Below are 19634 nucleotides of genomic sequence, written 5' to 3'. Positions count from 1 at the left end.
TGAGAGTTTCCTTCTTTACATCTCACAAGGTGTAATTTGGCCATTATGTGGACTCTTTGCAGACACAGACTATAACCTCCTTGTCGGAGATAATACTCTGTCATTTTTCCTCAAGTGTTCCTGTTGAATTGCTGTAGCCACAGAGGAAATGATACTCGCATGCAGAGCTGCTTAAAATGAGCATGCGGCCATGTCACTGTCATGACATCCACTCAAAGTGCGAGTGATGAAGAGAGGGAGTGTCATATTGTCGGGTTCTTTATGTCTCCCACTTCCTTTCACATCTCGTATGTACTCACAGGCCACTACCTGTCAATCACTTGTGTGTGTGTGTGTGTGTGTGTGTGTGTGTGTGTGCGTGTGTGTGCGTGCCTGATTTGCGTGTGTGTTCTTTCTTCTCTGTTGTTGCATCTACCCGTCAGTGTTTTTTTCTCCTCTCTTCTGTTCCCATCACCTCTTGCCTTCACATCCTTCACCTCCGCTCGCCTCTCAGTTTTGCTCTTTACCCCCTGACCCAGTCGCATCACACAGCACACGGCGCCGAGAGCCCCTGGATCCACTCACCCCTGCTCACTGCTGTCCCTCTGTGCACACGTTATTCCTAGTTTACCTCGCTGAAAGCTTTCCGGATCCCGTTCGCTGACAGTTACGCGTCTTCGGGCTCAGACAGCCGACAGTTATAGCTGTCTGTCCCGCTGTGTACAGGAGTGTGACAGAACAGCGCCCTGCATCTGTCTCAGCTCAGACGAGGACGTGACGCCTCCTGAGCAGTCATCTGCTCCCTTCATCCGAGCATGAGTAAAGACTAACTGCTTTTAATGTTGTGGAAGACACAGATCCTGTTAACACAAAGACGCACAAACAAGTTGCACGTTCAAGTTTGGTTGAAAGACAGCTACACATGAGGATGTCATATTGCTTTTCTGTTTCTGTTGTTTTGTTTGCAGCTTTACAGTTATTCGTGGAGGCAGTTCTCTATTTATATTTCGTCATCTTGCCAATACTCTGCCTCAAGATCAATCCTTTGTGTTTCCAACGCTCCTCCCTTCAAACAGCTAAATCTGGTAAAGTAGCCTCGCTGCGAAGAGGTGACGCAGCTTCTTTGTCAAGGATTCTTTGTTCTCCTCTGTCAATAGACATTAATGAGACTTTCTACAATATTGGCAAAACAATTGATTGCTCTTCAGATTTGCAATCGGAGGCTACAGTGTGCCCTGAAATGTCACGAGGAAAGAAATAGATCGAAGGGATGGTAATGAGAGGTCAGGATAGTTTTCACGCTCGGACCTCAAACTCACACGTGTTCACTGGTCACCGGGTTTCCATCAGCGCCTCAGTGTGATACTCCGATGTCAGATAGGGCCTGATTCTTGGCCTGGGCAAACGCTGTGGTCGCCTGCAGTGCCACCATCTGGTGAGGGCATGAGAGTGTAGGGAGGGAAAAAATGATTAATGACTCTGACACCACATCTGACTTTAAATTACATTTGATTTATAAAATTAGCTACTCCTCACACTACCCTTCTCACGCCTTTATGGCTGTTCAGCGAGAGACGCCTTTTAAAAAGCAGTGTGTGAAATCATTAGACCCTGATGGTGCTGACAATGTCACTACGGGAAGGGAACACAGAGAGTGTATTATTCCACCATGGCCCAACAGTCCCGTTATGAAATCACATTTTACTTCACAAGATCCCGACTTTTATTTGGATCTGCACCAAATTGCTCATAAATAGCAGTCTTTTAAATCTGTTTTCAAGACCAAGATTAATGAAAACAAAATTGTTGAGTCTTCCCCCTGATCCAGATCTGTACCAAAATTGTCTGGATTCTTACCTGATCATAACTTTAATTCCATGGTAACCTATCCACTAGTTTTTGTGTAATCCCTTTAATTAACAGTGAGATAGTACGATACAAAACCTACTTTAATTTAAGTGTGTTGACAATCAGGCAAGTAGATAATATGTAGAAAAAGATACAGGATTATGAGTAGAGGAAAATATACGGATAAAACAGATACGGTCAAAATACTAAATGAGTAGTCAGAGTAAATAAACCCAATGTCAACCATTTGTGAGGCTTCCACCAAAAGAAGAGCTTTAGAAAGATATTAAAAATAATCTAGAAGCTGTGACTTGGGTCAATGGGCTGCAAGTTCCATAATGTCAGGAGTCTAATAAATAGAAGCTGTTTTGCAAATATCGATTTCTGCTGGCTTGTGTTGCAGATGTATTAAATTGTGTGCATGCTTTGAATTGGTCACACTGTGATGCAGGCCTTAACTAACTGTATATTGGGATGTTTCCAATTTACTGTTATCGCATAAGCACACAGATACTTGCCAAATGTCTTTATAGGATAAAATGTCAAAATTATGGCATTTTTTAACCAAAAGGTATGAAATTATAATGTTGTAGCCAAAGCTCAGGAACAGAAGGCAAGATTGTGACCATATTTCCTGCAACTTGACTGGTCTGCAGGGACAAACAACCCCAAGGCGGTAACTGTGGTTGTTTTATCAGCCCAGTCCGCAACGCACACATGATGGTTTGGCACCACTCCACACATCTGATTACTTCTCAAATGCAGAGGTGCAGCTAAAGTGTGTCATGCCCTAGCCAGTGGACAAGAGGGTGCACGGTCAGAAATGGCTCTCTCAGGACCGCCTCCTCCATCGTGTCCACTATATTCTTGATCTTGAAACAATTTCAGGCTTGAACTTACTCTATTTTCGTTATCTGCTTGTTTTGAGGGAGCCGAAGTCATTGCTTTGCTTTTATGTGATCAGTTTCACAGGAGTGGGTCTCGCTTTCTGCCTCGCTGCCCTCTATTTCCACTGCTGTTGGTCTCTCCCATCATTCACTGTCCGTCTCCCGCTCACCGTCCTTTCCACTTCACTGTTTGTCCTCTCTGTGACCCGCGACTGCATGGCAGGCAGGGAGTCGGCGCCCAAGCTGCCATGGAGATTGGTTCACGACCTAGACATGGCAGAGCCGATCAGCTTAAAAGCCCTCATTCGGAAAAAAAACAAAAGCTAGACAAAGACTCAGGACGGGAGTGATCCCTCCATCCTCCTTTGCAAATCTTTGTTTTATTTAAGGGCTCTTGACACACCAAGTCAACCTCAGAGAACTGGGTTCAACAAAGGCTGTCTGATCAAACACTTTGTCTCATGTTGTCTGTCCTCCGTCCCCTGTGTGTTTAAAATGCAAGATGAAAAGAATTGATAGACCACAGTGTGTGTGCGTGTTGCGAGTGGAAGAAACTCATTTGTGTGCATTTGTATTCACAAATCAAGGAAAGGAAAGACTAAACAAATTAACTTCCAGCGGTCACATGGTAAATGTGTTTACACAGTTCCGTTATATGCTTGTGCAACGGCTGTCATTCAGAGATGCATGAGACTCCAGGAACCACACTCCACCATGTGCTCTGTTTACATCTCTGCAGGAAGATGAGATGAGTTATCTTTAGCTCGGCTAGCGCACATGTGGAACTCCATCAGATCAGTGCTGCACTCAGAGAGGCTGTGTAGTACATCTCTGTGTTGCCTCGTGCTGGTTAATATACATTTATAAAATAAATCAACTGTCATTCAGATGTTGAGTTGCATCCCACTGGATTTATGCCACTGCGCTGGTGATCGCCTGTGTCCTGAACACGATATTGCATCAACGCCCTGAGAGAATTTCTTCAAATTTGGTATACAACCTTCAGTTTGACTTTAAGATGCATTGATTAGACTTTGGTGGACAAAGGTCAAAGGTCATGGTCACAGTGACCTCATAAATCACATTATTTGAGTTGGAAACGCGACGTATCAAGAACACTTACAGGGAATTTGGTACAAACACTCACTGGTTTTGGGGTTTGTTATCTTTCTTTTAATATTGAACACTGACATATAGCTCAGATCTGTTTGCTCAGCATTATGGACTCATCATAATTTCTACAGCTGTACACTTCAGGTTTTCTTACCAATCACTGTTTGTATTGTTTATTCGTTCGTATCCCCGCTAACTGTGCCTTGATGTCTTCTTTCCACAGTTGACAACATACATATATCATGTGTTTAAAAAATGTAAACTAAACCTTTTAGTTGTCACATATGAGAACATTTTAAAACCATATGATACTTTACATTCCACAGAAATGGTTACATGCGATGTAGCATTGGTTTATGTGTGGATTTACTCTTGTACTCCAACACATTTGTTGTGATCTAACTTGTGTAATTTCTCTTTTTACTTCTGTCCATGTTTCAGGTACCAGGACATGAGGAGACAAATTGGCTTTGAGATCCGGGACATGTGGTACAATCTAGGTAATGTCACCCACTCCTTTGTCAGTATGTTCATTTTCTTTCTAAATGTATCCACTGTTTCGGATCGGTTTCACAAACAACACAGGAGAAGAACGGCAATTGTGATAAAGTGTTGTTTCTTTCTATTTCTATTAATGACAATCTGCCAACTTGGCACCTTCCCAGTCATTACAAGTCAATCCAGACAAGAACAGGAGCTAAATATAGACAATCATGTGTTAATTAGTTTCAAGCTTGATGAGCTTGACTCGGCAGCGGAGTCTCAATGGAGACTGCATTACGGGGATTGTGGTGTTAGATTCGGGCACCTGCGTTTCCTTCAAAGTTCCCTCATTGTAACCCGCACCATCTGATCCCTTAATTAGAGCTTTCCACCAGATTAGATCGACTCATTCACTGCGGTTTTAATGAGCCCCTCGCTATGTTTTTTTTATTTTTACCAGAGGTGTTTGGTTTGAAGTTGTTTACTGCGTGATTGTAATGGCAAATTCTGATGAGAGGAGACTTGATGAACACGGGGAGCCACATTTTTGCTATGTTTTTCGCAAACAGCTACTTTTTTCAAATCCCAGCACATAATGGATTAGTCCTGCTCTGTGAAGATAAGCATATTGTACGGTTTTGTTCAAACTAAAGTCTACCAATAAGTTCTGTAAAATACAATGTGTTTATATCTACTGCATATGTTTGTTCCCCCTCTCTTAGGGCCCCACAAGAAAAGATTCATCCCAGAGATGGTGGGTCCTATCCTGGAGATGACGCTTGTTCCCGAGATCGAGCTGCGAAAGGCCACCATCCCCATCTTCTTCGACATGATGCAGTGCGAGTTCCACTTCACGTGCAGCTTCCAGCGGGTGCGTCCTCTGAAACGTGACATAATTGAAGCAGTGCAAGTGAAGCAGCTGGTGTTAGTTTGGGTATCATTAAAAAAACCATGCCGAGGAATAGTCCATCTGAAGAAAAAATGGGTTTCATAGCCACAAGCTTACTTGTAAGTCTGCAAATCTCGTTTTGTTGTGCTGCGATTATCAACAGCCACGGTAAGTGGAACTTAATGTCATGCCTCGTTAAAGTGCAAAATTAAGCCTTTCTGCATGAGGAAATCCGTTTGACTACAGCTGTTCTGCCATACGCTGTCTCAGGCAGTCTTCAGCGCTGTGACGTTTATGTGGGCTCACAAAGTATGTGATGCTCAGTGAAGTTGTACGAAACCAAAGCACAGATGTCTCTCCGCTCTCCCTTTTATTCATGTGAAGACTGTGGTAGTTTAACCAGCATCCCTCTATCAGATCATTTGATGGATAATCCTCAACAGGGCAGTGTTTTTGGGATGGATGGGGCAGTAACGTCACCCCTAAGTACGATTTGGTGATAAATGTGGAATAATAATAATAACAGCTCAAAACACATCTTTGTAAGTCAATGTGTCAGCCTAAAGCCAGTAACATTCATTTAACTTCTCCCTGAGTGTTGTAAATCCTAAATTTAACAGAGGAGCATTTCAATATTTTCTTCTTTTGAACACATGAGCATGTCAAGAAGTTGGTGCAGTTATTTATATATACATGTATACACAGCTGAAACATACAAATATCTGAGAAATAAGGACCATGCATAACTGCCATAAGCGTGCAGAAATAACAGGGATGTGTCTGGTGTTGTAGCTCCGTTGCTTTAATCCAACCAGATTTACACAGATAAAGAAAAGCTTTATGATGAACGCTGAACACCAGCCTACAGCCAGCTGGGCGGACAGAGAGGGGACGGGGACAAAAAAAGACGACGCACAGATCCCCTCAGCCGCCGAGCCTTGATGCAGAGCGAGAGAGAGAGCGAGAGTGAGATGGCGTTAATGAATTGAGAAATTAGCTACACTGATTATTTACGCCTGCTCTGTCTAATTGCAGTTTGAGAACGAGATCATCACCAAGCTGGATCACGAGGTGGAGGGGGGCCGCGGAGACGAGCAGTACAAAGTCCTCTTTCAGAAAATGTAAGTGCTGATTAACGGGCAGGATTACACCCCGAGCCTCTCACGAGTTAGATAATGCTAATTGCAACATGGCACTCCTCAAAATAATCACAGTGTGCTGATGATCATGCGACGTCTCATCGCAGTTTGCTGCTGTGATGTGTGCTCTCAGTTCACGAGGATGCTAATGAAAGTTTAGCCAAACCATATGCATCAAAGGTTGATATTTTAAAGTTCAGCGTGTAAGATTCAGGTGAAAGGGATCTATAGGCAGAAATGTAACGTTAAATAATCCTAGTGATGTTTTCACTAGTGTCGTTCATCTAAATTGTACGAGTTGTTGTTTCCTTTACCCTAGAATCAGCCCTTTATATTTAAATAGTTTATATTTAAATTGGGAGCGGGTCCACTCTATGGAGGCGGACATGTTTTTTTTCCAGTAGCCCAAAATATACAAACTAAACACCTTTTGAATTTTTATGACAACTGAAGGCTACTACAGGTTATCTGTCGTGTTTGGAAGGGGAGGGTGGGGTGGGGGATTTTCAGCTGCAACAGGCAACTTCACCACTAGATGTCACTAAATTCCACACACTGAACCTTTAAGCAATCGAATAATTTCTTGTACATGCATCACATTTGTTTTCCTCTCTGTCCCTGGCTTCTGTTCTTTCACACACACACACTAGTTTACTGGAGCACTGCAGGAAGCACAAGTACTTGGCCAAGACCGGGGAGAACTTCGTCACGCTGGTGGTTCGTCTGCTGGAGAGGCTGCTGGACTACAGGACCATCATGCACGATGAGAACAAGGAGAACCGCATGAGCTGCACTGTCAACGTGCTCGTAAGATTGCTATTCTAAATTTCTTCACCTAAGCATCATTCATAGACTATCAAGGCCAGTTAAGAAACAGTGAGAGTCACCTGCACGTGTCACGAAGCATCAAGACGCGATCACAGAGCCGCTCACCTGAAACATCTCGCCTCTGTGAAGTGACATTTCACCAGGGAGCACCAAAATGTCGGTTTTGTGTCATGTGACCCGCAGGCCCATGGCCTACATGCAACATTTATCTGAGTCATGTTCTCTCGGTGATGTGTCATGTATTAAATATGAGTTTTCAGTTTTCGCCAAGAAAGCAGTGCGACATCCTCCCACTGTGATTCTGTCGACCAACTAACTTTTTCTACTAGAAACTTACTGTTCGCCTGCTGCGAGCCATTTCATTTTGATTTATCCATAAAGAAAATTAATTTGTCACACAGCCAAGATATTTAGATTTTTTCAGTAATAATCTAAAGTTCATTGATTTCTAGCATTTAGCTTCATGAGCAGGACACACTGAACCTTTTAAACAGGTTGGCATTGCTTTTCAAACCTCTGACCCCTTAGAAATGCATTTTAATGATTTTTCTTTTGCTTCTTCTAGAACTTCTACAAGGAGATAGACAGAGAGGAAATGTACATCAGGTAAGTAAGAGTGAAGATTGCTCAGATTTTCTAAACATTCAGTATATTTGAGGCGTTTTAAACAAACCCATGAGGTATATAATCAAAGCAGATTTCAGACATACAATAAAGGAGATTTTCCTGAGATTTTCCGAAGGGGCTTCATGTGGGAAAGCAAAATTGATCAAATAAGTTGCTCCAAACGATTTTCCTGCCAGCCTCGTGGTAAAATATCTGAGTGAGCCCATGTGAGGCCTAAACAAAACCCTGCAGCATTTATACATCACGTCCTGCCTCCTGCTTGCTCTGCACAGGCACCGGCCCTCACTTGAATGGTCCGGACATTTCATGTTGAGACAATCTAATTCCGCTCCTAATTTTCCACAACACTAAATGCTGCACATCTGGCTCCTTCCCTCTGATTTTGCTGAAGTGCATTTTCCATTTATGCAATCTCGCCACTCAGATAATTCCATCTGTCCGCCAAAAGTTATTTGAGGTAAAAGAGGCTGTCAACACGCATCATCCCTGGTAGAGTTCACTTCCTGTCTGTTGTTTGAGTTTGTGAGGCCCTTTGCAGATATGACCCATAAATCACTGCTCTCTCCTGCCAGGTACCTCTACAAGCTGTGTGACCTCCACAAAGAGTGTGACAACTACACGGAGGCTGCCTACACTCTGCTGCTACACGCCAAACTGCTCAAGGTACACACGCACAATACCAACAACAAATGAACGTGGAATTAAACATTCCAAAATACTTCAAACGGCACCGATCACAGAATCCCAAGCTGTTATCAGGCAGATGGTATTGAACCCCGGGCGTCAAACATGGGTGTATATTTGAATTGGAATGTGCACAGGACTTGGAAATATAGGTCGCCATCCCTTTAATCCAATCATGCTATGAGATGGCTGCTCAGAGGGCAGATCTGCTGAGCAGCATCTTTCTCACCTTGAGTAGTCGGTGCAAATCTCAGCTGGTATCTGATATTTCCTGAGAACAGCAAAGACATTGTTAAAAACAGGAGGAGCAGCAGCTTCCAGCTTCCTGAGGTGCTTTGAGATAAAGGTGAACTTTAACTGTCCTCTTTGTCAGCCCAAAATTAACAATCCTCTTCTGAAGATCATATGGTTCAAGGCCCCCCCGGTTTAGGGTGGAAAAGGGAGCAGGTTCCTTCAACATACCCAGTGCAATGATATCTTATATTAGACACATACTTATTTATATTCTGTCAGCATTTCCTCAATACACCTTGTAAGTGTCGACCTGCTCTCGGCTTTAAAAGTTTCCATCTCTCGCCAAAAATATTCCACAAAACTCCTCGCACACACAAAAAAAACTGCAGTGTCTATTCCCAGTCGGGTATGGAGTTCTTCATCTGAATTTACATAAGTAGCTGACTGTTCCAGGCTCTGTTCAGGTCCCGAAAGGGGAGAGCAGACTGACTGAGTCACATCTTCCTCTCTGAAGCAGCATTTGTGGGAAATGTTGTGGTTGTTATTATTTTTAAATCTGCTCATCTCTGATCATAGCATAATTTAAATCTTTAGAGATGGACTCAATCACAGTAAATGTTGAAAATTAAAATCACTTTTTTTTCACTTTGGTTAAACACATCTCTTCCTCGTTAGTATAGTGGTGATTATCCCTGCCTGTCACACGGGAGACCGAGGTTCAATTACCCCATGGGGAGTGTACAAAATTTTAGGAGAGGCGGTGGACTAGTGGCAGAAACTTGGACTATGGGCAGAGAAGGTCTCTGGTTCGTCTCTTGTTCGACCCCACGGAGAGACAACAAAAGACAAACCTGGATTGATCTGTCCAAAAATCCAAGAGTCTCCCTACCCTGTCTAGTGCCCCTGAGCAAGGCACTTTACTCCCCCAACATCTGCTCCCCGAGCGCCGTACATGGTCGCTCACTGCTCTGTGTGTCCTGCACCAGATGGGTCAAAAGCAGAGGTTAAATTTCCCTACCTGCATGAGTGTGCCTTTGCATGTCTGTGCATGTGTTTGGGACTAATAAGTGCATCTTAATCTTAATCTTAATACATCCTGTCCTCACTACAAATCTACTTTTCCCTTGGTGTTTGTATCTCGTCCACATGCAAACTGCATTTGCCAGTTCGATTTGTCAGTGTATCCATATGTACGTGTAAAACAGATCGTTGATATAGACTTTATCGCCACCTGCTGGCCTGGAATGCTTGTTTTAGGGTCTGGTTTCTTGTATTATTTTTTAAAACAAAGAGGAAAATATCCGTTCCCAAAAATATCTGCCGTCTTGTAGACTAGGCAAAATAAGCACATGTAAACTAGAATGAATTAGTATGAATGATGTTGTAAAACTGTGAAAAACTGGTTCCTGTTATGATAATTAGGTCCAGTAGATTAGCTGCAGTCGTATAATAACAGATTTATTAATTTACATGTCAGAGGTGTATCAGCAGGGTCACTGGCCGTCCATGAATAAAACCGAGACATTTAAATGCTGCAATTGCGCCGTGAAGGAATCAATAGCTCGATCCAGAGCCTCCCTGCATCCCTCTTTATGCCACAGCGACAATATGCCGAGCAATTACTTTTCCGCCCATCTCCAGCTCAGGACATGCAAATTCCTTGGCTTTGCTATTCAAATGTTGCCCTCTGTCAGAGGTTTCTCAGAGATCTTAACTCTTCAGGTCACTCGCAGGACTTCAGAATCTTAATTAAAGCCGGCTGCTAATGGCTGGACCAGTGGGATTATGCTTCCATGACACAGAGGCCCATCAGATCGACTGCCTCCCCCTCAGCCGAGCTGCTCTGGCCCCTTCAGAAAACCTCATCATTATCCTTGCTGAGATGGCGTTCACATGCTGCACCAGCCTCTGCTATCGTTCTGTGTTCTCTTACATCAATCATCCTCTCCTGCCTCTGTTTATACCTCACTAGATTGGCTTCCGATGAACTAACATGTTTCTGGATTGTGGGGAATATTGTGTGCAGCACTGTATCAGCAAACATTAGCAGCAGAAAGCTATGAACTGCATCAATGCTCTCTCTGAACTATTCGATATGTATTGACGCGGGTTTCATTGCCCAAACCTTAAGTTTCAATCGCGCCCTGCCAGAGTGCGGGGCAGCTGTAAAAAGAAATACACATCAGTCTCACCCTATTCGCATCGGCTATCACTCAGCCATTGATTTCTTGTCACTCGATCCGCTTTTCGCACGGCGATGACCCCGAGGCTAATTTCTCTCTCCCCCTGTAGTGGTCGGACGAGCAGTGCGCAGCCCACCTGACCCAGAGAGACGGCTACCAGGCCGCCACTCAAGGCCAGCTCAAGGATCAGCTCTACCAGCAGATTATAAATTACTTCGACAAGGGCAAGGTGAGAGACGCACATACTACCCACACGCACACACATGGAGGATTGGTCGTAATCATGATGAATCCAGGGCTCTGAGGAAACTATTTTTAGATGTCGTCATCCCTCTTAAATACCCCCTCTGGCCTTGGAAGGTAGAGATGCTGAATTTAAGTTTTAGGTTTCTTTCAGGGATTGTAAAAAATCCTTTTCTTTTAGCAGATGCTCTTATGGACCAAGGTGCATTGTACATTAATGCGGCTATTCTGTGTTGTCACTTACCTTCCATGAGTTTTCTCCGGCTGTCCCCATTTCCCCCGTTTCCCTCACACCACTATAGAGACATTCTTATACACCATCCCTGGATCATGGCGTGAAGAAACAGGTCATTTATAATCGCCAGACATTCTTTTCTTCCCTGCTCATATTTTATTCCAGTGGAGGACAGAAATGTTTTTCAGCCTGTAAGCCGAGTTTGGAATGGGTCCGCAGAACTGTAGCCAGTGATGACGTCCCAAGGCTTTGCATGTGTCATCAGTGTTGGGGGTGCAGCCGCCACTCTTGGCTGGCTCGCCAACTGTCACTCAACAGGATGTGGTGATGGAGAAAACAAAATGATAGAGCATCGGAAAAACTTACACACCCACACACCAGAGTGATCAGGAAGTGTCACAGTGGCTGAAGGAATACATCAACACTCCAGAGAAGGGACCGTCTCTAAGCGTGTCATCCAGAACACGGTCCCAGATGATGCTGCCGCCGCTGCTCTGCACCGATGGCAGCCCGATCTGAGTAGCAGTCTGGAGGCGATCCACCTCCAGCCTGACCCAGATCAGTTCAGCCCAATCTAATCTGTCAGGAAGCCACTTAGAAGCCTTTCAACATGTTGGAGTGGCTCCCATCTATCTGCGACAGCACTCGGCTGCAGTGGACGAGTCGCAACAAAAAAATGCATCCCCGTAAAACATATTGTTCCTACTAGAAGATGGAAACTGAGGTTTAGTGTTTTAGATCAAAAGAAAAATGATAAAATAATGTTGACATAATACGAAGGATTCAAGAATGAAGAGCATTGCCTGGGAGAGCCGTCCCCAAAGGGAGTCCTTATCTCAGCATTTGATCTTGACAATTTACTAACTGTCTCTGTTTATGATCCCAACAGATGTGGGAGGAGGCCATAATCCTGGGAAAGGAACTGGCTGAACAGTACGAGAACGAAATGTTTGACTTTGAGCAGCTCAGCGCATCCTTGGTAAGCTATTATTTTGTTCCTGCTGCTTGTCAAAAGTCCATTAGAGCTCTGCTCATTGATATCAAAGTTACAGGTTTCCTGACTGATATGTTGATTTAATTTATTTTCACTTTATTTCATCAGCACTCTCTGATCTAGATTAAACACAGAAAAGCACAGAAACCTTGCAAACTTAATCGTTTTTTTTATTCCGTAAGTTCTTAAAGTTGACAGCGGGAGATAAAATGGAGCCGAGCAGTGAGGCTGATTTTGTGGTGCTCTCACTTCTAAAAAGTGTTAATGAAATCCCCAATAAGGATAATTCAAATGAAAAACATTGATGCCTATTGTTGTATCTCCCCACAGAGGAAGCAGGCCCAGTTCTATGAGAACATCGTGAAGGTCATCCGGCCCAAACCAGACTACTTCGCTGTGGGCTACTACGGCCTGGGGTTCCCCTCCTTCCTACGCGTGAGTACACACATCAGCGTAAAAGCACAGAGGGTGACTTGTAAAAAAACAGATAATCAATAGGTTTACCGCTGCTCGCCTCATTCTCAGCCCTCAGGCATCGATACGTATGTTTCACACGTCTACAGCTGTGACTTTAAAACGCTCTTTCACACTCTCCTTGTCTCTCATTCATGCTCTGTCTCTCCCAGCTCCTTAATGTGAATCTCATCTTACTTATTGAACATTGTTGTCCTATTCAACACTTTAATTCCATTTCCTGAACTTCGACGAAAACTCGTTTTCTTCTCACTCCGTATCACAAGGTGTCCTTGGCTGCTAAACCTGAGCTGATTTGTATCTCTCCGCCTAATGTATGGACAGGCCTCGTGCTGATCTGATTTCAGCTTATCGCAAATGAAGTACGTGTTTAACGGGACTTTGGTATCTCCTCACGGGTCGTGTTCTGTGTCTGAGCTGCCACACTGTCCATATCAGACCTCCTCCTCTAATCTGTCCACCTATCAGATTTCATTAAACAGAATAGTTTACTGACGTAGGAATTACCTTGGGATGCTGCGTCGCCCTTTCGGACTACGGACGAATAATTTCCTTTTGATATACTCTCTGTTGCTGCTGTATGTAGGTTGTGATCTGAAATGCCGCTGAGGGTGTTGTTTGCCTCCGTCGGGTCATTTTTATCACACAAGCTTCACAGCAAATGGCCCAAAAGTCTTTGCAGCCTGAGATGATTAAGTCCAGTTTCAAGACCAGTAATCCCCTCATGATGCCCTACTCATTTTGTTAGGAGTAAACAGCCATTTCACCAGGGTCTTACTACTCTCCGTGTGCTCGGCCTGACCTCTTTCACCTGACAGGGCAGACACTGCATTACACACACAGCAGACTGAACAGGCTCATTCAAACTGGCCATTTAAACATCCTATTAGGACAGTTCTCTTTTTTCAATGCCATTACAAGCCAGCAGCGGAACATCATATGATTTTGCGTCTATATGCATATATGTATAACACATCTGTCCCATTTTTGAGAACGGGATATCTCCAGTCCGCCTTGATGGAATGTCTTGCTATCTGGTTTTATTGTTCAGTTTAGCTCAAGCATGAACTGATTAGATACTGATGCTCAAATGTCAAAGTCCCCTCGACGTCACAAGATCCCTTTTTATGCCTTGTGAACACGATATCTAAAGAACATCTCGAGGGAATCCTTTCAAATTTGGAACAAACCTTCACTTGGACTCACAAGAGAAATTATTAGAATTTGGTCGTCAAAGGTCACTGTGACCTCACAGAACACATGTTTTGTCTTGTGAACAAAGCATCTCAGGAACACCCTGAGGCACTTTCTTCAGATTTAATACAAACGTTCACTTGGACAGATTTTGGTGGTTGAAGGTCAAGGTGGCCTCACCTCCATACACCAAAATGCATGTAGGAAACTGAAACTGCATTGGATTGCGGAGGCATAAGGCTGGTGTATTATTTATAGTTTTCTTTATTGTGTTTACCGCACTGATACACAGATAAAACTTAATTGTTATTTTGCTGCTGAATTTATAGCTGTGAAGGGTTTTTGAATGAATACACCCGAATAGATATAAAGTGAGCTCCTTCTTTGTTCTCTCATAAGAGCTCCTTCTGCATCCTCTATATATTTCATAATTATGTGGAAAGACTTCTGTGAGCACATATGGAATTAGCTGTGTGTGAATAACTAATTAAGATAAATCTAGTGTAGGGGTGGCGGGTATTTTCTTCAAACCCCTCTTTGCTTGTGTGTGTTGCTACAGGAAAAAGTCAAATATGTAAGAAAATCAATGCTTTGATGAAGATATTCTGAACCCCGCCCCTTAAGAATAGATTTCCTGCACGAGTGCTTAATTCAGCTGCACTCCAGATCATGTTTAAATCTGCGTTCAAAGCTAATCCCATTTAAAAACCCTTGTTTTGTTTATGTGTGTAATGATTTCAACCTTAAAGCCACAGTACCTCGTCAAGAGGCTGTGAAGCATGACTGAAAGCTCCTGTTGTGTTTGTTGGCTCCTTAAAGAATCCCGAGTAGCTTTCTGCCCTTTGACATGTTAGAGGTATTCTCAGCATTACAAAGGCAGATTTCCGCTACACTTGTTGCCCTTCACTTTACATCCAGCCGGCGTCTCTCTCCGCCTCTCCCTTCTCTTCACATCAATCACAAACTTTACCTAATCGCCGTATTGAGTTTCCTGTGAGCGCGCGGCTTAAAGAGCATTTGAGGCTGTGTGAAAGTTTGGGTTTGAAATATGTATCCGAGCACGGCACATTCGGAGACACTCTGATATGAGCTGTCATGTTCTATCATTCAAAATGTTCCTCAGACAGACCCCTGAGCACACTCGCAGAAATGAGGGAACGCAGTCTGTGAACTCTTCTCATATCATTTAGTTTTGTTTTGGAATAAAGCCAGATGGCTGTCACTTAAACCTTTTATTTGAGCGAGTAGTAGATTGAAATTAAGCAACTCTACATTTGCAAGACTTTTTCCATGTAAACTGTGATATTCCACTTAGATTTAGTCACTCACCCCCAACACTATAAAACCGATACGTCTTCCAGTCATCAGGCATACACTTCCAAAGAGCTTTTGAGTTACATTATCATAAGCTACAATTAATTCAGAACTGTGCTGTCCAAAAGGAAAGCTCACATCACACCTATCTTAAAATTCCAATTCTGTGTTCAGAATTCAGAGTCGCCAGACAGCCAGTGAATCTTTTAACTTAAATTAAAAACCCAGCTCTTTAGTCAGACTTTATATATATATATATATATACATTTATTATATATTATTTTAATTTATCTTTATTTTTTAAAAACTTAAAATTGTTGCTGATTATATTTATTTTGTTATCTTAACTGAATGTTTTTAACACATTTTTTATTCATTTTTAACATCCCATGTTTTGCCGAGTTGGATTGTTTCATATGAACTATAAGACTTTGCAGCAATATGAGCTGTAGCTGCTTTGTCTCTTGACTCTATGAAATTGTCTTTTTACCAACCAGCTGAAAAAGAAAAGACAATTTTCTGATGAATTATTATCTCATGGAGAGTATTTTTTTTTTTGGCAGAACCAGTAAGTGTCAGACCATGAATGCAAATGTGAGTCCACTGTCCTCTTATGAATAAGCAAACAGTTGGCACCGATTGGATATCCATGATCGAATTTGTTTGATTTAGAGAAGTAGAAAGGTCGAACTTACGGTTAAAATGTGCAGCAATGTATTAGCCAGATTCAGAGGCACCACCGCCAGTTGAAAGGGGATTGCTCTGGAAATCAATTTGCTTTCGTCAACTTATCTGTCAAAGAAAATTTGAAAATGTCCCCAGGCTGCAGTTGCTTTAATTAATTGGGGAATTGAGTTGTGTGCTGTGCATGAGCGAGATGGGCCTGCTGTGTGCGAAGCTATTGTGTCGTGATGGTCTGTGAAAGAAAGACGGAAAATAAAAAAAAGAAAAGTCAGTGCTATTCTTCTCTAGATAAGATCCTGACTTTCAAGCTGTGTAATGTCCCTGTTAAACTAATGAATGAGGGTGTAATTCAAAGTAAACCCTCGTATCACGTCGCTGAGATGTGAGGAGAGCTCGTCCTCCACCGCCGGGATCTTACCACACTGATGTTAAAGGGGACATATTATGCCAATTTTACCCTGTCTAAAACAGACCTCCTCAGATTGACCTGTTTCGAGTGCCACGCCCCCCTCACCCACTTGTTTATGCGGCCACTTTAATGTCTGTCGGCTAGCAGCAGCGAGCTAACGCTCGAACGGGATTACGACCGAAATAACGTCATACTCACACCATGCCCATGTAGCGAGACTCCCTACATGGGCATGGTAATCCCCATTCGACGCACTCTAGCGTATCATTTCTGACAGAAACACAACAAATCGCGGGAGTTGTTTTTTTCCAGATTTATTGGGACGGTAGACATGCCAGATACCCAAATTAACGTGTAGAAGCACTACAAAAGTGGCATTTTCATAATATGTCCCCTTTAAGACGGTCTTCTACAAGGCTCGCTTTATTCAGCAGCAGCCGTTTTGTGACAGCACCCCCCAGCTGAGTGGCAGTAGCCATTTGCAGTCTGTCCTTGTCTCCCCAAAGCAAGGCCACACTCATTGGCCAAACACTCAATCGGTGCCAACAACTTTGTCTACCTCATTTGCAAAGATTTAATATGGAGATTATGATAATGTGCTTTAACCCGGGCACAGCACAGGGCCAATTAGAGCCGACTACCATCACTGAATGACTTTTAACTACTGAATCTAATGTTCCTGTGAAATGGTCCATGAAATGACACTGTACGCTGTCAACACTGCCGAAGAAAGAGACAGTAGTACCTTATGTCCAACATAATGTGAGCTAGTTAGCACCAGATTTTTATGATTGTGTGTCGTGCGCTTGCTTGTGTGTACATATCATAATGTCTCCCTGTTTTTTCCTTATGGTCCTTCAGAATAAGATGTTCATGTACCGCGGGAAGGAGTACGAGCGCAGAGAGGATTTCGAGGCACGTCTCCTCACGCAGTTTCCCAACGCGGAGAAGATGAAGATCACCACGCCGCCCAGCGAGGACACCAAGAGCTCTTCGGGACAATGTATCCTCACCAAAATTGATATGAAATTTTGCGAAGGGGTTTGTTATGATGCAAGGAATAATGCATTTCTAGTTCCCTGTTGATTCAGAGGAGTGCCTGAAAGAACTTATAGGAATACAAATTCAGTTTTGTTAACGATACTGAATTTTCATCATGTCCTAATTGTTATTGTGTTTTAGTTCCAACACTTTCATTTATAACCTTGATGTTTCTGCTGAAAGACATCCAGTGTTTCACGGTGAAACCCATCCTGGACCTGCCTGCCAAGTTCCAGAACAAGCCTGTGTCTGAACAAATAGTGAGGTGAGCTGCATATACTGGCTCCACACACACTCATTTGTTTCTCTACCATTAGAGTGTGGAACTCAAAGTCACACAGCATGACTTTTTAATCCAGCAGAGCCCAGTTTACTTTCCCCAGTCACTCAAAAACAATTTCGAGAGCTTGTGCGTGATCTCTTTATTTTTGGAGTGAGGTGGAGTGAGGCACGGGGGCCACAGCCAACAGTGGGGGCCCCCGTGCCTGCTCTGCTTGTTTGCCCAACCTGCACTCCGACCATGTACCGCATCACTCGCTGTGCAAACTCTCTTTGATATGCACTCCAGCGCATCACTGGACATAATTAAAGAATATATGTTTGGAAAAAACTCTTTCATCAAATTTACCTGGGCACTGATCTTATCGCTCCGCCTGCAGCTTTAGTCACATCCCCGTGCATTGATCCCTTCGGCAGCCTGTTGGCGTGTTTGGGAATTGTTTCTGACCGGAATATGTGACTGTTCATATCCTAGAGTAGACAACCGTGTTTAGAGAGTGACAGAGGGCTGTTCCATCTCTTTCTCTGTCAACTCTGTCCTCTTACTCCGCTTCTCTCCATCCCTATCTCTCTGTGCATTCCCGTTGACTCTCATTCAGTGCAGAACACCAGCCGTGCATAGCAATGAGACTGAGCTGCTTTAGCCCAACGGTCACGGCAGCAGCAGCAGGCGGAGCGCAGCACCTTCTGACCTTGCTTTGTCCAGGCCTGTGCTACTGCATCATCACTAATGACATGTAAAGGTGTTAATTGGAAGAAGTGCTGCTGATTTAAAGCTGCTTTATTAATCTGTTCATCAGATCAGAGGCGAACACGCTCAGTTTTTTCAGGTTAATGCGACGACTTCTCAGCTAATTTACCAAAGGGTCTGGTCTTGTTCATTAAAGAGCGGTACGAGGGGGAACATCTGTAAGTGGCTCGCGTGCCAATAAGACCTGAGCCTTCCTGATTTACTTGTGTAGCTTTGTGTGCGCTGTGTTCATTAGCGAAACTTTATCGGTCCTTAGATGAAAAAGTTGTTGCAGCCTCATCTGCACACACTGACTGATGTGACTAAAAAAAAAGCAACAACATAAAAGCTGAGTGGCTTTGTAACAGCATAGATTCGTTTCATATTTTATTCATAATGGTCTGCTAATAAAGTCAAAGCATGCTCTTTGAACCATATGGCATGGGTTTAGGAATTGGAAATGCAATATGCTGTATGAGGATAATAGATGTGTGCTAAGTGTGAATGTGGATATCTAGCAGCTAGGAAGATGAGGGGAAAAAAGAGCAAGTGATGTGTCTGAGTGGGATAGTGTGCACATGCCCAGGCAGCTGCTCCCACAGCCACTGTGCAACACCATCGTTTTCCCGATGTTAAAAGTCTATTAACCTTTTTTTGCAAAGTTCATCCCAGCTCCTCTGTCACATATCTGTATGTCTGATATGTCGGTGACGTGTCCCGCCCCCCGAAAAAATTAATCTATTTCCGTGTAGATCAGGCCGCGGCTTCAACGGCAAGTCAAAAAGCGGAGCGCTGTATATGCCACAGCTCCTGGCAGAGCGAGCCAGGAACCGGGCCTGTCCTGTGTTTGACCTGAAGCAAAGCAATCAACCTTTGAATCAAGCTGCAGATTGCCCATAACAGTTTTAATTTACTTAGGTTCTTATTTTCTCCCTCCACAGCTTCTACACGGTAAATGAAGTCCATAAATTCCAGTATTCCAGGCCAGTGAGGAAGGGAGAGAAGGACCCCGACAATGAGTTTGCGGTAATTGCCTGGACTTTTTCTTTCAAGTGCTTTGTCTTCTTTTTTTTTGTTGTTGTTGCGTGTTTGTTTGTCCATTTTGTTTTGATGTGATATTAACAGGAAGGCGTCTTGATATTG

The 19634-nt window shown here is 43.3% G+C and overlaps 1 protein-coding gene across 2 annotated transcripts in view; it reads left to right on the top strand.

Annotated features, from left to right (window-relative positions):
- Positions 1 to 19634, top strand: part of dock1 (dedicator of cytokinesis 1) — a 160912-nt gene that overhangs the window by 121850 nt on the left and 19428 nt on the right. For both annotated transcript variants that reach the window (XM_062413855.1, XM_062413856.1), the window contains exons 32-43: positions 4269 to 4327; positions 5033 to 5181; positions 6235 to 6320; positions 6989 to 7145; positions 7732 to 7772; positions 8366 to 8456; positions 11004 to 11123; positions 12262 to 12351; positions 12697 to 12801; positions 17303 to 17444; positions 17666 to 17747; positions 19433 to 19517. In XM_062413855.1, the coding sequence (XP_062269839.1) occupies positions 4269 to 4327; positions 5033 to 5181; positions 6235 to 6320; positions 6989 to 7145; positions 7732 to 7772; positions 8366 to 8456; positions 11004 to 11123; positions 12262 to 12351; positions 12697 to 12801; positions 17303 to 17444; positions 17666 to 17747; positions 19433 to 19517 (1207 nt within the window). The remainder of the gene's footprint in view (positions 1 to 4268; positions 4328 to 5032; positions 5182 to 6234; positions 6321 to 6988; positions 7146 to 7731; positions 7773 to 8365; positions 8457 to 11003; positions 11124 to 12261; positions 12352 to 12696; positions 12802 to 17302; positions 17445 to 17665; positions 17748 to 19432; positions 19518 to 19634) is intronic.

The sequence above is a fragment of the Platichthys flesus genome, chromosome 20, assembly GCF_949316205.1.
Source record: "Platichthys flesus chromosome 20, fPlaFle2.1, whole genome shotgun sequence".
Taxonomy (NCBI): Eukaryota; Metazoa; Chordata; class Actinopteri; order Pleuronectiformes; family Pleuronectidae; genus Platichthys; species Platichthys flesus.
Note: the sequence above shows the minus strand (reverse complement) of the source record. Positions and strands in the feature narration are given on the sequence as shown.